The sequence below is a fragment of the Urocitellus parryii genome, chromosome 4 (assembly GCF_045843805.1).
Source record: "Urocitellus parryii isolate mUroPar1 chromosome 4, mUroPar1.hap1, whole genome shotgun sequence".
Lineage (NCBI taxonomy): Eukaryota > Metazoa > Chordata > Mammalia > Rodentia > Sciuridae > Urocitellus > Urocitellus parryii.
Window position 1 is genome coordinate 189,599,595 of NC_135534.1, and position 22,187 is coordinate 189,621,781.

The 22,187-nt window shown below is 40.8% G+C and overlaps 1 protein-coding gene across 4 annotated transcripts in view; it reads right to left on the reverse strand.

The window, feature by feature from the left end:
* Ecpas (Ecm29 proteasome adaptor and scaffold) overlaps positions 1-12,944 on the reverse strand; it is a 117,454-nt gene extending 104,510 nt beyond the window's left edge. The window contains exons 1-2 of one of the 4 annotated variants that reach the window (XM_026391117.2): positions 12,418-12,944; positions 4,390-4,493 (exon numbers count right to left, since the gene is read on the reverse strand). In XM_026391117.2, coding sequence (XP_026246902.2) covers positions 4,390-4,411 — 22 coding nt within the window. In that variant the 5' untranslated portion in view covers positions 4,412-4,493; positions 12,418-12,944. Of the gene's footprint in view, positions 1-4,389; positions 4,494-11,811; positions 12,193-12,417 lie in introns of those variants that run through there. The other 3 variants (XM_026391116.2, XM_026391119.2, XM_026391115.2) reach the window with 3 other exon arrangements.
* Between the last annotated feature and the right edge of the window lie 9,243 nt (positions 12,945-22,187).

Consider the following 22,187-nt stretch of genomic DNA (forward strand, 5'->3'; position numbering starts at 1 on the left):
CATTCGGGGAAATAAAGCCTAGAAAAAAATATTCAACATTTCAAAGCTAGTAAGTGGCAGTCCACCTACAAACCCAAACCTCCTTCTAATATACTAAATTTACAGCACAGCCTAAGAGAGAAGATAGAGAAGATACTAAATCTAATTAGACTTTGAACCCTGACCACAGCCAATGTGTGAGGGGTGGATCACTAATGAAATTCATCTTTTCTTCAAGCATTCAGAATTGGGACCAGAAATGCCAAGCTTCCTCTGAGTGGATCTGTAAAAGCAAGCTAGAAGATGGGCATCTGCAGCCTACCCCATGAAGCAAAAAAAAAAAAAAAAAAAAAACAGAGAAAGCTAATCTGAAGAAAGAATAACATGGAAGCCCAGAGAGAAGCTAGAAGAAAATCTGAATAGCTTCTAGTCCCTAGTTCCAAAGACCTCTGGAAGGCCCCTCTTGGTTCCATAAGACTTTCTGATTCCTTGTAAGTGCCCATTTTTTGCTTAAGCCAGTTTCAACTGCATTCAAATATAAAAGGAAGGTCTTCACCAAGAAAACAAAGATATATTTCCATGAGAGACCACTTAAAAAAAAATAATAAGCAGCTCCCTTATGCCTAGGATGAATATCAGATCAGAGAGAGAGTCCATCCCAAGCATCCCTAGCTCCAAGGAACCTTCTCAACTATGCCTCTAAACACTCTCAAAAAAACAATCCAAATCCTAAGAGCTTCATAAGTATGCCATAAATTCTCCCAGCCCAATTATTTTGACCAAGCAAGTCACTCAAAAGGAAATATTCTCCCAACTGCTCCAGATCATCCCTCCATTACCACACATCCAAATCTGTCCAGCTTGAGGTACAGCTTAAATACCACATGCTACACACACACACACACACACACACACACACACACCCCTCCCATCCTGACCCTGAAGACTTCCACAACCCTTTTCAATACCTCTTCTAGCAATTACCTTTTGCTGTATAATATGTAAATGTCCAATCTTCCCTTCTCTAGACTATTTGAGGTGTGATTTGAATTTGACTCTGACTGCCTACTCATTTGTTTCCATGTTTCCTCCAGCTCAAGCTGAGAAACTGTGACTTAATTTCTTTTATCCCAGCACTTAACTCAGTTTCTTGCAGAGAACAGTTGCTGATAACTGCTGAATGTTTAAAGTATTAACTCCTCCTGCACTACAAAGGCTATTTAGAAGTCTGTAGTCTAACATCTGTAGTACAAGAAAGGAGGGAACTGCTGGTAATTTTTAAATTAGAATCACTTGGAAAAGGGACTGTATCTTATATTTTTTTTAAGAGAGAGACAGAGAGAATTTTTTTTAATATTTATTTTTCAGTTATTGGTGGACACAACATCTTTATTCTATTTGTATGTGGTGCTGAGGATCGAACCTAGCGCCCCGCACAACCCAGGCAAGCGTGCTACGGCTTGAGCCACATCTCCAGCCCGGGACTATATCTTTTTAATAGTATGACAAGTGTTTAGAAGTTGTAAAAATTTAAAAAGTGAGATTCCTGAAGATCTGATTATGTGGCAGAATGGTTCTACTCCAAATCAGCAGGAGTGCAACAGTTACTACAGAGAGGAAAAAAAAAAAAAAAAAGAAAAAGAGGGCTGGAGATGTAGCTCAGTAGAAGAGCACCTGCCTGGTATGAGCAGCTCTGGGTTTGATCTGAAGGAAAGAAAAAAGGAGAGAAAAGAAAGGAAAAGGGTGAAAAGGAGAAGAGAAGAGAGGTTAAGGAAGAGGGGAGGGGGGGGAAACTAGTTAAACCATAGAAGATCAAGTGCTTCTAAAACAATGCCTCTCCCTATGACTTCATCACATCTTCAAGAGTGTACTCTTAGAATGCTTGGGTTAGCTGCATTTCCAGAAATGGGAGTCCAAACGTTAAATATGGGAACTGAATTATATGAAAACTGGAAGTGACAGGCTGGGGATCAAGAAAGAGAATGAGCAACTCTGAACTTTGATGATCCCTGTAATTAGGAGTTTGAGACTAAAACTATGAAGAATAAGAGAGCTCTGCCTCTGCATCTAGACTTTATGGATAATTCTCAATGTTTTCTAGTAGATAATTCTGAGTTATAAATCTAACCAGATACTAGCCCTTAAAGTTCACTTCATCTTTTGATTTCTAAATGTCATTTCAAATCACTAAATATCACTCTAATACTTGACAAAATCCAAATGAAGCCAGCAAGATGCTTCTTTAGAAATTAATGGCTATCCAAGCACGGTGATACACACCTGTAATCCCAGTGACTCAGAAGGCTGAGGCAGGAAGATCACAAGTTTGAGGCCAACCTCGGCATCTCAGTGAGGCCCTACTTCACTGGGGATGTAAATCTGTGTACACTATTTCTGGGTTCAATCTCGGAAGGAAGGAAGAAAGGAAAGAAGGGAGGAAGGCAGGGAGGGAAGGGGTGGGAAGACTAGAAATATGAAATCTGAGCTCTAATCCTATGATTTTAAGTACAGGCTTGCTTCTACCTCTATCCTATATTTTAAGGAACTCAATTAAATGCAAATGTCCTTAAAAGGAGAATGTTAAGTTATCCAGCATTAACCACCAATATAATGTGTTGCAAGTGGGGAGAAGATTCATTCCTGGAAAGAGACAATCCATCCAAGTTCCTATGGGAGTTGCCTCCCTGAAGCCAGGGCAACCCAATGGGTAGCAAGAAAACCTTCACAGATAATTAAGTCCTAGACAGAAGGTCTCTGCTAATGCAGTCTGTGCCAGTAACCCTGAAACCCTTCTCTCAGAAATTAAGGTAATCAGATCATCTTCCTGTCCCCTAGTCTGCACCATCACAAGGCAAAGGCAGATGTTCCTATCAGGACACCCCTGCATCCAGATACACTTGTGTTTAGGCCCTTTAAGCAGGAAAACGAAAAGAGAAGTCTTGCTTTCCCTAACAGAAGTCCTAGCCTGTGAATGATCAACAAGGCTACCCCTCCCCCTGCTAGCACCAAGCCTCCATCCTGTTTCTACCCTCACCCACTCTACTCCCCTCATACACACACTGAGGAAGAGAAGGAAGTCCTAGGGGTAGCTTGGCAAGGTTGGGCTGGGTGATAAAACAAGTAATCCACATCCTAAATGTCATGAATAAGTGCCAGACTTCTAACACACCCTTTGAGGTCCACAAATTCTCATCTCCAAGGAGGCCCTCTCCCCCAGAGCCAGGAGGTGGCAAATACACAAATTAGAAATCAGATGTAATCAGGTGATGAGCAAAAGGATTACTTTAGCTTATGAAAGCCAGTTTGTGGGAAGCAATGTATTCTACATAAGAGTAGGATAGTAAAAATCTACCCAAAGCAGTTTAATTACTTTAAATGCTCATTTGGATGGTAAACTGTAGAATGTTCCTGATTTCTGTACTATTTAAATCCCAGCATTTGTGGTATGACCTGCTTGTCTTCAGTATATCATAAAGGCCTTAAAACATCTCTCACAGGCCCAAAAGCTGTAATAGCTCAAGGATCTAGAAAGGAATAAACAACACTCTCATTGCTCTTCTGAACAATTTCTTCCAAACCCTCCAATTTTCCATTTCTCAAATAACAGAAAAAAGTCAAATTTTATTCTGAAGTTGAACTCTGATTATAAAATATATCATCCCTCAAAACTCTACATAAATGAATTAAGACACCACAAACCATAATTAACATTATACCTACCAAAAAGTAGTAGAATATACTAAGGGAAAAGTAGCTAAAACTCTAAGAATTAAATTAGAGGATAGCAACAAAAAGCACTTTTGGATTGAAGTTTCAAAATCCCAAGAAGTCACTTGATATTGAATCCTAATATCAGAGAATTACAATCAGAATTTTCAGGGTTTCAAAGGACATTCTATACCATCCAAGAGTAAAAGTCACACCATATTCTTAAACTAACTCAGAGTGAAGAAGAACTAAATGGCTTTTTTTTTAATCACAGTGCACTTTGAAAATAGCAGAATCAGGAATATCCAATTACCATGATAATGCTTCCTTCAATACCTCTTTTCATAAATAAAACAATTAACTCCATGTTCCTAGAGCATGTGAAATCTTTTGTGTGGCAGATAATGTTATTTGTAAACTAGCACCCATTATCTTTCCCCTGTGCACACTGCTAAGCACCATCTTCAAATTTTACGTTTTTCTTCTTTCTTGCTCTTTTTTTAAAGTTTATCATCAGAGAGAATAGAGGCTTCAGGCATATACAAACTAATATGAGCTTCACTGATTCTCTCAGGATAGCCAGAAAATAGGGCAAGGAAAAAAACCTAAGATCTTGGGGGGAAAATGCCACCTGATAATCGATGCATTTTTAAATGCTGCTACAAAAAAATGCACACATCCTCAGGAACTAATTCTACTAACCTCTACAATCAATGTGATACATGGTTTATCCAATCTTGACAAAAATCCTCTGGATCACCAATGGTATGTTCATCCACTCGTACATACGCAATTGTATAAAGAATCTATTATTTAGAACACCAAAAAAAAATACAATTAAAAGATTTATACGCATAGCTATCATTTTTTTTAAATAAGCACTTTTCATTTTTTGCTAAAATCTTTAATGCCCTGTTTTGCAAATTCAGAATGAAAAGTAAAAAATAATGTGATTACCAAGTTTGGGAAAGAATAAAGAATATGTCCATAAGCAGAATTTACTGAGAAAATGCTAATGCTTAAAAAAATACAATGATAATTATTCACTGAAGACTAAAAAAAACTCCAATACCAATACAACATATTTTATCATATGTGTGTATATATCATAAACATATTAAAACCTTACATTAAAATTTTAAAAGTGTTAGTATGTACACATTATTAGGACATTACAACTGAAAACATAAATGATTAATAGTCATAATCTTAGTAACCTATAACTCACCACCGAGCACTCCTTCCTCATCTCCTTCCCTAGCTTTTCTCACCCTAAATGTATATGGCCCACAAACAGCTGTTCTCTGATCGATTCATCCACTCCTATGATTCCATCATCATTTCCACACTCTCCCAAGCCTCAGAACCAAGTTCCCACACGTCTGCAATCTATGGACCAAATACTATGCCAAGTTCTTATCATGAATTCTCTCTTCCCATTCTTATAATACGGTGTGACTGGTTTTCTTTTTATCCCATTTTACAGATGAGAAAACCAAAGCCCAGAAATTAGCAATTATGTGTTCAAGGACACGTTAACCAAAAAAATAGCAGAGCCGGAATTCAAAACCAGCTCTGACTCCGATTCCAGAGGCTTTAGTCTCAAACAGTCTCCCTAAACAACTCAACACGAGTGCCGCAATATTTCATTTATTCAACAAATATTTGTTGAACACAAATCTGTTCTCACTTTTATTTCCAATTCCCTAAATCTGCATAAAAGTTATACTTTCCTCTATTCTTCCATTGTACAGTCTCTTAATTTAGACTCCTGGATTCATCTCTAACTCATTCCTCTCTGTAATAACCTCATCTACTCTGGCCCATAGTAAATTTCTTTTCTTTGGCCACTGCCATGTCCTCCTAATCAGTCCTGTGGCTCTTGGTCTCTGAATCCTTATGATCAGTGTTACCCCACTGGCAGCTGTTAACCTTATAAAGCAAATCTACACATTTTATACCCCTACTTATGGGCCTTTGATAGTTCTCTACTGTCTGCGGAACAAAGTCTAAACTTGTTGTGTTAGAATTCATACAACACCTTAGTCCCAAACTATCTTCCCCAGCATCATCTGCTATTGCCCCCCCCACCAAAAATATTAAAAGTAATTTATAGAGAGCTTAATTGTTTACACTAATCCTAATAACACTATGTGTGTTTCTTGTTATCCCAATTTTATGAGAAAGAAACTGAGACCCAGGAAGGTAAGGTAATTTGCTCAAGATCCCAAATCAAAAAAGCAGCATGGGCCTCATCTCAGACTTTGATGTTTATCTACTTTCTTACTTCTTCTCATAGTGGTAATATCCCCATTCCCTTCCTATCAGACTTACTTAGCTTTTTCTGAAAACACACAATCCTTTCCCACCTCCATGTCTCAGTTCAAGCCATTGTTGCTTTACCCTGGAATGTTATAAGCATTCCTTGAAGTTTCCAAGGATCTATGTTGGGCATTTTTTTATATCATGCTTCATATTAGCTATTTATGCTGACATAGAAATGTCTCTAACATAAGCCCTCTGAGACAGGATCATAAATTATTTACTCAATTTTAAAAGTCTGCTTACTAAATTGGAAAATGTGCAGGTAAAAAAATGCTACAAAAGATGGCAAGCTTGAGGGCAGAGAGATGGCCAGGGCTTAAAAGAAAGATCAGCAACTGGATCAAACCATCTGAGCACATTGGCAGTGTCTACAATTTTAACATCTACTGAACAAGGTCAGAGTCCCGTTGCCAACAATTCTTATTGCCACTGACCTTTTTTAAATACCACAGTTTACTAAAAGCATAATTCAAAATAGAACAAGGTAGAAGTGAAAAAAAATGGAATGAAAATTGATTAAAAGATAAAAATACCATTTTCATTTTCCATCTTAACCTACTGTTTGGTTAAGTAAACAAAATGTAAAGGTGCCTTTCCACACAGATCAGCTCAGTAGCATGTATGGCTATCATTAAAGGGATCATCTCTTTGGAGCTTTTTGAGTAGGCCCACAGAATCACATTCAGCTACACACACAGTTCCTAAATCTCATCCTCTAAAAGAGTCACTGGGATTCCTGGCATTGGTAGAGGCTCTCTCAGAAGATATTTAACATGTTGATTATCTGACCAATTTGTGAGACTCAAGTTTCCCCTGGCTATGTCAAATGGTCAAATTTAACAATATATGCTTTAAGATTACAGGCTGTTGCTCTTTCATGAGTTGTCTTTATCCCAACAAAGATCAGATTATAAGGATACCTTATAATTATAAAGCCCAGAATATGAAACCAGTAAGCAGCTAGGTGAAAAGTCTCAAATACTTCCTTCATTCTGTCAGGAACCTCTGACCAGTGCTGAAATGTAACTATAATGTCAACTTTTCCATGAACTGACAGAGGAATACACTAGAAGAAAAACTAGCCACCTGCCCTGCATGAATTTTATTTGATTTGCAAATATGACTCCAAAACTAAAGAAAATTATAGAAAGATCTTTTTTTTGGGGGGGGGGGGGGGTAACCAGGGATTGAACTCGGGGGCACTCAACCACTGAGCCACATCCCCAACCCTACTTTGTATTTTTATTTAGAGACAAGGTCTCAATGAGTTGCTTAGCACCTCGCTGTTGCTGAGGCCAGCTTTGAACTTGAGATCCTCCTATCTCAGCCTCCCGAGCCACTGGGATTACAGGCATGTGCCACCATACCAGGCCAGATAGATCTTAAGTAAGTTACAAACTAGATCTCAGAACTACCTTTAACAGTCTGAACTAATTATTCTCTTTTTGGCATATTTTATCCAAAAATTTAGTATGTTCTGTTCAACAAACATCAAAACACTGCCATATTTTATATAAGAGATTCCTTCTAGATAGCAGCAAGTCATTAAAAAAAAAATCTATCCAGATCTTGTTATAAACTGTATATTCTTCCTTGCAGAAAGATTAATATAATGGTAGAGCACAATTAACATTAATTTTGGAATGACAGAATTTAAGTGACAGAGTTCACTTGAATTCAAAGACAGAGTTCAAGTCCTGACAGTATAATGAGGAAAGCTCCATCACCGAGTCAATAACAGAATTAGGGTTGTTATGAGGGTTCAATCAGTAAATAGGTACAAAGCAATCAGAATACATGGTAAACCCTCAAGAAAAAATAGTTATACTATTTTCTATCGTAATTATCTGATTTAAAGTGAACATTACATGGGATTTGCAACAAGGTCATAAATTCTAACAAGACTCAACCCAGGATTATCCTGCCTACCTACCTTTTGGCAACTTTTATTTGTTCAATGATACTACCAAAAAATTTTAATACAACTAAATTAATTAGAAAAACCCAATAATCAATTCCTCTTCTCAGAAGCTCCACAAAATATGGTGGCAGATATAACTGAAAGGAGCTGTGGACAGAGAAAAAAAAAAAAAGTATGGTGGCAGATACAACTGAAAGGAGCTAATGCCACTGAATTGTATACCTAGAAATGACAAATTTTATATTAGATGCATTTTTCCAAAATTTAAAAAAAAAAGTAAAAGCAAAAAAAAAATTTAATGAAAAAACTGGAACAAAAATGGACAGATCTAATAGAGCTGGTCAACTGTCAAAAGTAGAATCTAGATGGTAGGTATATGAATATTCACTTTCAATTTTTCTCTTTGAAGAGTTTCACAATAAAATATTACATGAAGAAAACAATGCTGGCACCCAAAGGTTTGCTTCTATTATCATCTACTAGTCAGAAATAATAGCAACTTGAGTGCAGTGGCATACACCTGTTGTCTCAGCACTTAAGAGGTTGAGGTGGGGGATCATTTGAGCCCAGGATTTGAAGACTAGCCTGGGAACACATCAATGTCCCACCTCAAAAATAAATAAATAAAAATAATAGCAGATATTCAGATAATTGCCTCCTTTTCTGGGGAATTTTAAGAAGCACCTTTTATCAGCCATATCCCCTTTTATTATAGCCATCCTGAAAATAAAAACACTTGAAATTTCTTAATCAGTGTGTGTATGTGTGTGTATATGTGTGTGTATCTACATATTTACATACACACACGTATATATGGCCCCAAGTTAGTTAGTCCAAGATACCAATTGCCAAGTATTTAATCTCTCCTGAAGAAATGCAGAAACCAAGTCAAAAGAGATTTCTGTGCCCAATTATTGACCAAACAAAATAGTGGAAAGGCTAGAATTTCAGTACTAGGGAATCAACCCAGGGCTTCCCACATGCTAAACCAAGCACTCTACCAAGAGATACATCCCAACCCTTTTTTTTTCTTCTTTTTTCCCCCCTTTAATTTGAAACAGGTTCTTACAAAATTGCTCTAGATGGCCTTGATCTCACAAGTGTCTGGAATTACAGGCAAATTTGAGACTAAAAGCAAGTTATACCACACCAGGCCAAAGGCTAGAACTAGATTATCTGTTCCTAACTTTTTCATTAGATGCTAAAGCCATTAAATCCCTTAATCAGAAGTACTACCAGCATCTTGATAGGTACCCAATATATGGGAGCATACTGAGAATATACTGAATTTATGCTGAATAAATACCTCTGAAACTTTAAAATGATATCCAATTCTTCCTCTCATTTTGTTTCCGATTCCTACTGGTAATTGAGATTTTAACATATTTCATGCTCACAACAAGAACAGCATGTGGTACCCCAATTTTTTTTTTAATCAGACCACCTCACATCCATTATGATGGTTTTACTGAGAATACAGAAAATAACAAATATTGGCCAGGATGTGAAGAAATTGGAATCCTTATGCAGTACTAAGGGGATTGTAAAATGTTGTAGTCACTATGAAAAACAGTATGACAAGGCTTGGGGATGTAGCTCAGAGTCAAGAGGTTGCCTAGCATGACAATGCCCTGGATTCAATCCCCAGCACCTCAAAAAGGAAAAGAAAACAAAACAAAACAAAAACAAACCAGTATGGTGACAATTCCACTTCTGGGCATATTCCAGGAAGAACTGAAAGCTAGGTCTCAAAGAGATATTTGTACACCCATGTTCACAGCAGCATTATTCATAATAGCTAAAATTTGGAAACAACCCCCAAATGTTCCTAGAGATGAGTGGATAAGAAAATGTGGTGTATACATATAAGGGAATATTATTCAACCTTAAAAAGGCAATTTGGACACATGCTACAAAGTGGATGAATCTTGAAAAAAAAATCACAAAGACAAATACTATATGATACCATTTAGATGAGGTAATTAGAGTAGTCAAAGAAAGACAAAATAGGATGGTGGTTGCCAGAGGTTAGGGGAAGAAGGGAATGGGGAGGTGCTGTTTAATGAGTACAGAATTCAGTTTTGCAAATGCAAAGAGTCCTGAAGATGGATGGTGGTGATGGTTGCACAACATGAATGCACTTAATACCACTGAACTGTACACTTAAAAAATGGTTAAGATGTTAAATTTTGTTTTATGTATTTTACCACAATAAAAATAAAATCAGAGAAGAGAACTGATCTCCTCAGAAAGCCTGGCGATGCTCCCTAGGGACTGATTTCACATGCAAACAACTCCTGTGGCTATTAAACCATGTCAAGGGCTGGGGATGTGGCTCAAGCGGTAGCGCGCTCGCCTGGCATGCGTGCAGCCCGGGTTCGATCCTCAGCACCACATACAAACAAAGATGTTGAGTTTGCCGAAAACTAAAAAATAAATATTAAAAAAAAAAATCTCTCTCTCTCTCTCTCTCTCTCTCTCTCTCTCTCTCTCTCTCTCTCTCTCTAAAAAAAAAAAAAAAACTAAAAATAAATAAATTTAAAAAAAAAAAAAAAAACCATGTCAACCTCTAACCATCTCATGAGACCTTGTCTCCTCACACTCTCCACCTGTCCAGAGCCACACCAAGTGTTAATTTCAGCTCAAAAAACCAACAGTACTCCTGTTCCACCAGTTTTGTGTTAAAGCAGCAAGGAACTTAATCTCTGTAAACCTGCCTCCTCTTTAAAACAAGAATAATTCCCACCTACCTGCCTCACAAAGTTGTTATGAGGGTAAAAGTGAGATCATGTATATAAAAGTAGCTTTAAACTGCCAAGCACCAAAGAAACACAAATTAAGTTTATAACTACCTTCATATGGAAATCCAGAAGGAGCTTTTAACAACATAAGCTTCACAAATACCAGCTTGCAACACCTCACCCATGCTTCCATTTAAAACCCACATCATCTCCAAATGACACCTTTGTTTTTGTTATAAACTGAAGGGCAGCATGGGAAGGGGGGCAAATAACCTAAAGCATTTTAACTAACCGACCACCAAAAACGCAATCAAAAATTACCCTACTTGTCCTATGAAAGTTGAATATTTATGACCAGCATAGGCCTGCAACACCCAGGGACTACACTTCCCACAAAGCACTGAGGCGAACCGGGGCAGCAGACGGGCGACCTGGGATTCAGGGTGACCACCCCTCTCCGAAAGCAAGGACCAAGGTCCCCTGGAAAACTGCAACGCTTAGGGTCGAGTATGCTCTGGTTCTCCTTTATGACAGCGCTGTCACACCGTGGTTTCTCCTGTGACTAGCAGAGCGACCCTCTAGGCCCTTCTGCCCTCCCGGCTCCTACTAAGGGTCACCGCCTCTCCGTGACCTTTCGACTGATTTCTAGTGTGTCACAGAAAGGCACCTTCTCCCCCTCCTGGAAGCTCCATTTCCAGAACTCGCCGAACAGTCAAGACCGGGGAGGAGGAGAGGCATGGCAGGGTCAGACTGGACCGTCCGGCGCTGCCCATCACCCCGGGGCTCCGGCCGCCTGCCACCCCGGGCACCGCGGGCAGGGGGCCGGGCTCCCCCAACAAGCGGGCCGGGGCGGATCTCGGGCAGGGGTGGCTCCGCCCGGGGCTCTGGTTTCAATTTCGCAACGTGACGGTGCAAACCTGAGGCCTACAAACGCCGGCGGCGGCGTCCCGCGCCCCGCCCGCCCGCCAGGCCCGAGCGCCCCAGCCCCCCGCACGCCACCGCCGGCGTCCGCCTGCACGGCCCGGCCCGGCGCCCCGCGAGCGCGCCCCAGCCCTCTGGCAGGGTTCCGGCCGCCGCCCCCCGGCCTGCGCCGCGCTGGTTCGGGCTCGCAGCCGCAGGCTCGACCGTGGCACTTACTCAGCTCATCCTGGGAGGCGGAGGCGGCGGCCGCAGCCATGTTGCGCCGGGGAGGGATTGAGGGAGGAGCGGAAGGGGGAGGGAGCGGACGGGCGGCGCGGGGGGCTCGCGGCTCCCGGTGCGGCAGGGGCCAAGAGCCGCCTGCGGTCACTCGCGCCGGCCGCGCTGCGCCCACGAGGCCCGCCCGCCGCCGCCGTCTGCGTCCTCCGCGCTGCGAGCGTCGCTCTCGCCGCCCCCCGCGAGCTTGCGATTCGGGCGCTCCCGCAGCTTCGCCCTTCAGCGGAGCCGCCGCCGCCACCTCCGCCTGTGCGGCCGACTCCCCGCGCGGCGGCTCTGCGGCTCGGCGCCGCGCTCGCCCGACTCACGCCGGTTTTATATTTAGAAAGAGCTGAGCCATCCTCCCAGCGGCCCCCCCGCTGGGCCCCTCGCGCGCCCGCCCGCCCTCGCTCGCTCGCTCGCGGCTCGTCCAGCCCACCTGCCGCCGCCCGCCCCGCCGGCGCTCCCCACGCGGACCCGGCACGCGGCGGGCGGCCGGGCCTAGCCGCTCCGCCATCGCGGAACAGCCTACCGCGGCCCCAGCACTGGCCGGACGCGTGGGCCTCTGACCTGAGTCCGAGCCGGTCTCCATGCCTGGGGTAGTGCGGAGGGCGCCTCAAGGAGGTGGCGGCCAAGGAGCGCGGTGTCCCTCTGGCCGGGCCCGTGAAGCCGCGCGCTTCGGTCGGTGAGGAGCTGAGCCGGGCTGCCCCTGCCGGGGGAGATCCTCGAGGCGGGGCCGAAGCTCGGGTTTTAAAGGTCTGTTGCTGTCACGTTGGCGGGGCCCGACCTGAAGAAACACGCCTGTCCAGAGGAAGAGACGTGGACTCGGGAAAGTAGAGCCGGGTTCGGAGTCGGCGGGAGGAAGCCCCGCCCTGCGCCTCCCGCCGAACTTCTCAGGCCCGGCGCTGACTCAGGCCCGGGCGAGCCCCGGCGCCGCGAACGGCCCGCGCAGGCCGCAGGGAGGTGTAGGTTGCAGATGCCCTTAGGGACCAGGGCTGCGGAATGAAGGAAATTCGCTAAGTTACGTGTTCCGGAGGAACTGTATACGCTTATAGGAGCCATTAAATTTTTGTTTATACGTTCTTGGCAACCTGAATGACTTATTTTTGATATCGATTAACTTTTTTCCTTCAGTTTGTCCATGAGGTCATGCACAATGGAAAATGTAATCCCATGCACTTGCAAAATGGAATTCGAATTCAGGGATTGCATAATTGCTGTACTTAAGTGATGGGTACTGTCATAACAAATTAGGTCCAAGATCAGATACTGGGGTTTTTTTGTTGTTGTTTTTTAATAAGAGTAAGAAATCAAGATCCTAAATGAATTGGAATAGCATTTACTCCTAAAATGGAAATCTCCAAATCCCTGAAAAATGTCTTGAAAATTGAATATGTCATTCCAGATGTAACAAAGTGCAAGATACTTACACAACGCTAAAGATATACTCATTTCCTGTGTTGTTTTTATGGCAAAAATTTACATTATCTTTGTAAACAATACAAAGATTAGGAATATCATAAAATTAAAAATGAAAAGAGTCCTTCATCCCAGCCCCACCATCACCGAAGATAAATTTATGAAAAATAGTTAAGTGAGTATCCTACAAGAACTTGTTCATGCACACATTATGTGCAGCCCTGTTTACAACTTTGGAGGTGCTGGGGATTGAATGTGCACATGAGGCAAGCACTCTACCAACTGAGCTATATCCCCAGCCCCCTATTTACAACTTTGATGGGGCCTGGATTCCATATCAGTTTTCCCCATATCCCATAAACATTTTCACCGTTAATTTTAAAACTACAATACTGAACTCTGCGCGTCCATCCAACCCTATAATCCCAGTGACTCAGGAGACTGAGGGAGGAGAACTGCAAGTTTAAGGTCAACCTCAGCAATGTAGCAAGAGCCTAAGCAATTTGGTGAGTCCCTGTCACAATTTTTTTAAAAAGGATTGGGAATGTGGCTCAATGAAAAATTCCCTTTTTTAATGCTTCTGATCACTACTGTTTAAAGCTCTAAAGTTTCTTAGAGTTGCTTCTCACTTCAAACTTATTATATCTTAGTTTTCCCATTAAATAGCTTCATAGTCATATGAAGTGTTTTGGCACTGAATAACAGCTTTAAGATACCGTCTATCTAGAATTCAACTTTCAAAAACAGACAAGGGCTGGGGGCAGCTCAATGGAAGAGCTTGTGCCTAACACGCCTGAGGTGCTGGCTTTGATCCCCAACACCAAGGAAAAAAAGCAAAAACAGATGAGAAATCGGGGTGAGAGGCAAATGGGGACCAGAAAAGAGGCCACTGAGAAACTGAAATAAGATATCTTGAAGTCTTATTTAGTTAGGTCTTGCCAGATACAGTGGTGCACATCTGTAATCCCAGTGACTCTGAAGGCTGAGGCAGGAGAATGGTAAGTTCAAGGCCAGCCTCAGCAACTTAGACAGCCCCTGTTTCAAAATAATAAGTAAAAAGGCCTATGGATGTGATTCTGTGGTTGAGGGCCCCGGTAGTAAAAAAGAAAATAATAAAGTCAGTTGGATGCAATGGTGCACCCCTCTACTCCAGATGCTGAAGGGAGAGGATCACAAGTTCAAGGTCAACATGGACAAGTTAGGCCCTTTCTCAAAATTTTTAGAATGTCAAGGGACTGGGCATATAGTTCAGGGCAGAGCACTCACCTAGTATATGCAAGATCCTGGGTTCAAACTAGCAAGAAAGAAGGAAGGAAGAAAAGAAAGAAGTAAAATTATATCTTATTATATCAGCATCAAAAAACCAAGCCAAACAGCCACATGCCTGATGCTTGTAGTCCCTGCTACTCAGAAGGTGGAGGTAGAAGGATTTTTTGAACCCAGGAGGTCCAGGTCAGCATGGATGACATACAGGACCCTGTCTCTTAAAAAAAAAAAAATTAAAAAGTATGCTGAGTTAGATCCCCAGCACTACAAAAAAGAAAATATGGAGTATATTTTAACAAGCTTTTCATCTACAGTGGTTAAAAATAAGCAATTTTAGCTGCCTAAAAGGATCAATCTTCAACTTTCTAGAAAATTAAATTATCCCAATTGACCGAATTATCCATTCCCAAAGAGTTCCAGACCAGCCAAAATTCCATATAAATAAGTCTCATATGTTATTTGTTTTGGTTACTGAAAAAGCCAGAGACTAGGTCCAACTTGCCCACGTAGTTCACACTTAGGATCTTCATCTCTGTTCTTTACAGTCAGTTTTTTTTTTTTTTTTTTTTTTTTTTGAGGTGCTAGGAATTGAACCCAGGGTATTGTGCATGCAAGGCAAGCACTCTACCAACTGAGCTATATCCCCAGTCCCCTCAGTTATTTATTAAAGACATATTTCACTATACATAAAACCCCAGCACACCTCAAGACACTTCGATTTTTAAAATCACACTCAGAAACATCTATTTATGGTCTCTAACCATGATAGAAAATCCTTGTATTGTTTGACTCTAATTCCTGTGAATTTTGACTATATTTTATTTTTTTTTTAAAGAGAGAGTGAGAGAGGAGAGAGAGAGAGGGAGAATTTTTAATATTTATTTATTTTTTTTAGTTCTTGGCGAACACAGCATCTTTGTTGGTATGTGGTGCTGAGGATTGAACCCGGGCCGCACGCATGCCAGGCCAGTGCGCTACCGCTTGAGCCACATCCCCAGCCCAATATATTTTATTTTTTTTAATACCTTTATTTTCTTTATTTGGTGCTGAGGATCGAACCCAGCACCTCGAACACGCTAGGCAAGCGCTCTCTACAGCTGAGCCACAACCCCAGCCCCTTGACTATATTTTAGATCCGCATCATCTTCAGTGTTTTTCTTCTTTTCTTCTTTTTGTTTTCTGGTCCATGTGTCCTCTCCTAAGTATTACTTGTTCCAATTTTCATCTCAACTCCAGAGATGGCATTGAATTCTTTCCAGAGCACTTTCAAGTACTTTGCAATATGTTTCTTTCAGACATTGCCAATCAATTCCCAATCTTGGGCAAAATTCAGTTTATTTTTCCTCTCAAATATCATTGGAAAAGAGGCAGAAAGCTGACCTGGTCCAATATAAAATGAAATCATGCATGTTAGAAAATGAAATAGTATAGTCTTCCCTCTTTCAAAGATTTATCCCTATACCTGAATATCCTTTCTCCTCTGATTTCCTTTAGACAGTGACTTCAAAATTTCTTGTTCACCTGATTCCAAGAGTTTTGATAAATAATACAACCTATTCTTGCATTTATAGATTGGCATTTAAAATTTTCCTCATGACTTGAAAATTTTTGACAACAAATTCTATTCTAAATATTATCTTTTTACAATCAAGGTTCTTTTAGCTGGGTGAGATAGCACATGCCTGTAATCCCAGTGATGCTGGAGACTAAAGCAGCAGGATTTCAAGTTCAAAGCCAGCCTCAGCAAAAGTGAGGTGCTGAGCAACTAAGTGAGACCCTGTCTCTAAATAAAATACAAAACAAGGCTGGGGATGTGGCCAGGTGGTACCAAAAAAAAAAAAAAAAAAGAAAAGAAAAGAAAGAAAGAAAGAAAAAGAAAACCTTGACAAATTAGCAAAACCCTATGTCCAAAAATAAAAAAAACCTTGGAATATAGCTCAGCAGTAAAATGCCCCTGGGTTTAATACCCAGCACTGCAAAACTAATTATTAAAAAAATAAATAAATGAAGGCCCTTTTGTCACTTTTAAAAATGTTATCTTACATGTAGTAATTTTAAAATAAGATATTCTTTTGGGCTGGGGATGTAGCACAGAGGTAGAGCACTTGCCTAACATGATCAAAGCCCTGGGTTTGATCCCTGACATTCAAAAAAAAGAAAAGAAAGAAAGAAAAAGAAAAAGATTGACTTGACACCCACCATCATCTCTAAAAAAAAAAAAAACATGAACAAGTACTTAATGGTCAGAAATTTTACATAATTGAATTTTCTCTTTGAACTTGTATTTCAATTTGACTTCCCCTAATTTGTACTAACGCAATGTAATTGTTGATATTGTTATTGTTTGGGTTGGGTTGAGTTGGGTTGGATTTGTTGTCTTAGTGCTGAGGATCAATCCCAAGGTTCACACATGCTGAACATATGCTGTACCACTGAACTACACCCATAGCCCTAAAGCAAAATAGTTTTAACCTTAAAAGTTTTATTGTTCAATTTCTTATCACTTTATCCATGAAAAGCATATGTATAAATTAAAATATTTAAAAATGTTTCCATAACCATTTAAAAAATTATTTTGGATTGAGTAATCATAATTAATAGTATATAATTTGTCAAAATATATATATATGTATATATATGTATATATATACATATATGTATATATATATGTATATATATATTACAGCAATCCTTTTTTAGGCTTCAATCTATTACAGACTAACGTCTTTTATGTTACAAATTTTAAGAGTTATTAAACATAAATTTTTACTGGCCCTCAGCATGGTCATGTACCTATTAATCCTAGTGTTATGCTCGAATTCGGGACCCCCAAAAGACCACCAGAGACCAAGATCAATGTAAGCAGCAAAGAGGTGTTTATTGCAAGCTAGCTTGGTCCTCTGCTGCAACTGGTGACTCTGAGAGGGCCACCCCCCCAGCCCAGGGTTTGCAGTAGTTTTATACACTCTTTGGGGAAGGCAGGGACTTCACATACATCATAGAATCTCTTAGCAAATCACCACACACCTCGGGAAAATCAAACAACTCTAAAACGTGATTAGCACATTCACTGGCGGGAACAAGTTGGGCAGGGGTGATTGGTTACTACCAGAGGGGGATTCCTTTGAACTGATTGGTTTAGGCCACAAGGGTTGTACAAGCTGAACTACCTGGTTTCCCAACATGTTATCAACCACCATAAACTACTGGAAGGGTCATCTGGCATCCCAGGTATTTTCCCTGTCTCATGCTGATTGGTGGCTGCTGGGGAGTTGCTATGGGTCCTCACCTAGCCTGACTGAATCAGGGACACCTGGCGCAGCAAATCTCTCCTGATATTTGTAGATAAACAACTCAGCAGGGTGGGTATATGCCTAGGAGTGCTCTGGGGGTCTTTCCAAGGACAAGGATCATGCCCCCTTCCTTGGACAGGCTTTGCTCTGAGGTAGAGGCTGGTTTCTCACTAGCTAGTAAGAAGGCTGAGGTAGGAGGATCACAAGTTCAAGACCAGCCTGAGGCCCTATTTCAAAATAAAAAATAGGAAGGGCTAGAGATGTAGCTCAGTGATAGAGTTCCTTTAAATTCAATCCCCAGTTCTACAAACAAACAAAACAAAAAATATGTTCGCAATGCACCTCTTAATGAAAAAGAGAGCCACACACAAAAAAGGTGGCAAGTCATAGTCATTCCTTATTACCTAAACTGGTATTTTAAATCATAGCAAATCATACCCCTTTGATGGTAGTCTTGGAATTTTCACTGTAGGGGCAATGAAACATAGTTAGAGGAGAAATGACTGGGAGATATTGCTTAATTTGGAAAGGTAAAGGAAGACCATTGTGAAATAGGACACATTATTGTTAAAGGTGATCTTAGGCAAATTAATTTGAAGAAAGGCTATGAATAAACTAGACATTGTTTGTCCTAATATTTTCCATGCCCACAGATCCTAAGAAAACCTTCATATATTCCCAGGAAATTCTGTACAATTCAGAATTGAGTATCTTCCATTCTTGTTCTTCTGATTCTGTTCTGTCCCATTCTCTCCTTAAAAAAAATAACCTACCTAATTCTTTTGCATTCATTCTCCTAGTCATGCCACACCTTTATTTTTTCTTCAATCCACTGGACCTCCTGAAAGTAATCACCTGCAGATCAACCCACTGCAAACTCTGGTGGACACTTACTAATTACCACTATACTTTAGATTTGAAATGTTCTTCAAAGGCTCATGTGTTAAGGGCTCCCCTACCCACCTAAACTATTAGGAAGTGGCAGAACCTTTATGATGTGGGCCCTAGTGGGTAATCTTCAAGTCACTGGGAGCATGCCCTGAAGAGAATAGTGGGAATCCATCCCTTTTCTCTCCCCTTCCCTTCCATGAAGTAAGCAGATAGCTCTACCACATACTCCCCACTATGATATGTTGCCTCACCGCAGGGCCAACCAATCATGGACTGAAATCTCTGAAACTGTGAACCAAAAGTAAACCTTTCCTCTTTTCAAGTTTATGCAACCTAAGGTATTTGTTACAGTAATGAAAAACTTACTAACATAATTACCTTCCCTGCTTTCTCTTTCTCTACCACTTCTTTCAAATAAGTATTTCCTGGAGCTGGGGGGATATTTAGCTAGTGGTAGAATGTGAAGGAATGAGACCCCAGGTTCAATCCCTAGCCCCAAAGAAAAGAAAAATGTTTATGTCTTTGGATTTCAAGCACAAATTCCTCTACTTATTCTTTCTTTGCAATCTTTAACCCCCCCCCACTCTTTGATTACTAAATGATTTAAACTTCTTTCTCCAGTTAACTCTCCTGGACATCTTTATTTAGATGTTCTATTTGTACTTCATACTCAATTTGTTCCCAACTGAACTTTTTTTTTTCCAAGTCTGTTTCCTGTATCCCTCAGATTGTGTAAAATCAGCATCAAGTGGATCAAGCCAGAGATCTGGGAGTAGCATATAATTCCATCTGCTCCTTCACCTTTAATCCCTGTCCACAGATAGTCACTGAGTACTATCAAGGTTTCTCTGGTTCCAACCACAAAAACCAGTTCACATAAGATTTGCAGAAGATTAATGGAGCACTTCACAGAAACAAAGGAAAACTAAACAACTAAGTTTCTTGAAGAGCTAGGCAGCCCTCAGGTCTCCACCTAAGAACTTGCAAGACCAATCTTCAGAGAACTAGGAGCAGGTAATTCAGCAGCAGCCTTGCACTTCCATATGCAATGGAATAAAATATAACTTCCAATTTTTAATTCAGCCCTGGTTAAAATTAAACCATAGCTTCTAAGGATATTGAAGGAGAATTCCATAAGCTCATTGGTATAAATCTTTATGCATTCAAGGGACTCTGCTGCTCCCCACTTTCCTCAAGGACAAAAGAAAGAAATGAGAAAACTTCCATTCTGATGACTATAGAAGCACAATGAAAAAGAGATTGTTTCAAAGGTCTGCTTGCTGTAGCTTCTTTAATGCTTAATAAGGAGCAAAAGAGAACAGTGTTAAGTAGTTGGCCTTTCTCATTCATGCTATGATGAATTCAGCAGGCTTCACTGGTATACATTGTGTGAGTTCTTTTGTCAGAATAAGAGTATTTAACTGATAATTCTCATCCCTGTTAATACCAGTTCACCTGATACAATTGATTTCTTCAAAAGAGTCAGGATTGGGGGCTGGGGATGTGGCTCAAGTGGTAGAGTGCTTGCCTGGCATGCGTGAGGCCCGGGTTCGATCCTCAGCACCACATACAAATAAAGATGTCATATCCGCCAAAAACAAATATTAACATTCTCTCTAAAAAAAAAAAAAAAATCACTAGTTTACAACAATGAACTTAAAAAAAAAAAAAAAAGAGTCAGGATTGAAGGCAGAGTTGACTGATCTAGTTTGGATCTCATGTCCACCCTGTGAAGTAGAGTTGGAACTATTAACACAAGAAGGGGAATGAGAAAGTTGAACAATTAGGCAAACCATAACAAGCCACGTCTCACTAGTCTAAACAGCAAATATTCATTCTGCATAATATGTCACTTCTTCCCTACATCTTGCCATAGTCCACCTTCTTTAAGACATCTGTTGGTTTAAAAAAAAGTTCTCAGTCCCCCTTGCATTCTGGCTTCTGCCTTTTTTTTTTTAACTTCACCCTAATGAGGATCACTACTATTTCTCTCTCTCTTTTTTTTTTTTAAGAGAGAGAGAGAATTTTTTTTTAATATTTATTTTTAGTTCTCGGCGGACACAACATCTTTGTTGGTATGTGGTGCTGAGGATCGAACCCGGGCCGCACGCATGCCAGGCGAGCGCGCTACCGCTTGAGCCACATCCCCAGCCCACACTATTATTTCTCTAAAAGTTTGCCAGTGATTGCTCCTATTAAATTTAATGATTTTTAAAGAGAGCTTAGTCTTGCTGACATCTTTCAAACATGAAATATTCTATTTTTAATGTTGATTTTATTTCTTATTAGTGCATTATAATTATCTATAATAGTGGGATTCAGTGTTACATATTTGTACATACACATTGTGGGAGGCCAACCTTATGGGTGACTGAGTTACACTCCCCAGCTGGAAGTCACAGAAATGGGTGTGTCTTGCTACAGCCCCATGGGTGAAGCTATGCTCACCTGTTCCTTTGTAATATAACCCCTTGCCCTGTTTAGGATAGAATCTTCCATGGAAGTGCCTTGTGTGTGTCCCCTCCTCTTACTGTGCCCTTGAGTGTGGCCTACCCAGGTGTCAGTCAACCTGCTGACAGTGGACATCATGAAGACAGACTCAGCCCCCTGAAACCTGACCCCTTGCCTCATTTGAATAGCTTCCCTCAATAAAAGGGGTCAGTGGGTGTGCCCTCTCTCTCTCTCTCTCTCTCTCTCTCTCTCTCTCTCTCTCTCTCTCTCTGCAGACCCTTAAGGTCAGAGGAGCCGTCACAGCAACCCCAAAGAAAAAGGTATTTGTGTCTCTTGTGTGGTTATTTCGTGCAGCCCAGTTAGCCCAGTTTAACTAGAGTGACCCCTGAGCCTTTTAGTCGAGAGAACAGAAACCCGGCAATACATAATATAACAATATGATTCCATCAATTTCATTTCCCAGTATACCTCCCTTATTTCTTATCACTCCATTCTTTCGTCATCCTTAACTTATTTGCCTCCTATTTCGGTAAAAATATCCTGGAATTGTACAGTTCCTCCAGGATGCCAATTGTCTTAGTTTGTTTGGGCCTCTGTAACAGAATGCCATAGACTGGGTGGCTTATGAACAATGGAAACTTATTTCTCACAGTTCTAGAACACAGGAAGTCTAAAATCAAGACATGACAGATTTAGTGTCTAGCAGGAGGCTGCTTCCTGGTTCATCAAGAGCAAACTTCTCACCATGTCCTCACGTGGTAGGAGGGCTGAGGGGGTGCTTCAGAGTTTCTTTTCTAAGGCCTTTTGCTAGGTTAAAAATGTATCCCTGAAATTCATGTCTTGGAACTTAAACCCCAAATTCATGTTGATATTTGGAGGTAGTGCCTTGGGATGTACTATAGATATGGTTTGAGTATATCCCTCAAGGGTTCGTACGCTAAAATTCAATCCACTGTGAGGTATTAAGAAAGTAGAAACTTGGGCTAGGGTTGTGGCTCAGTGGTAGAGCCCTTGCCTCAC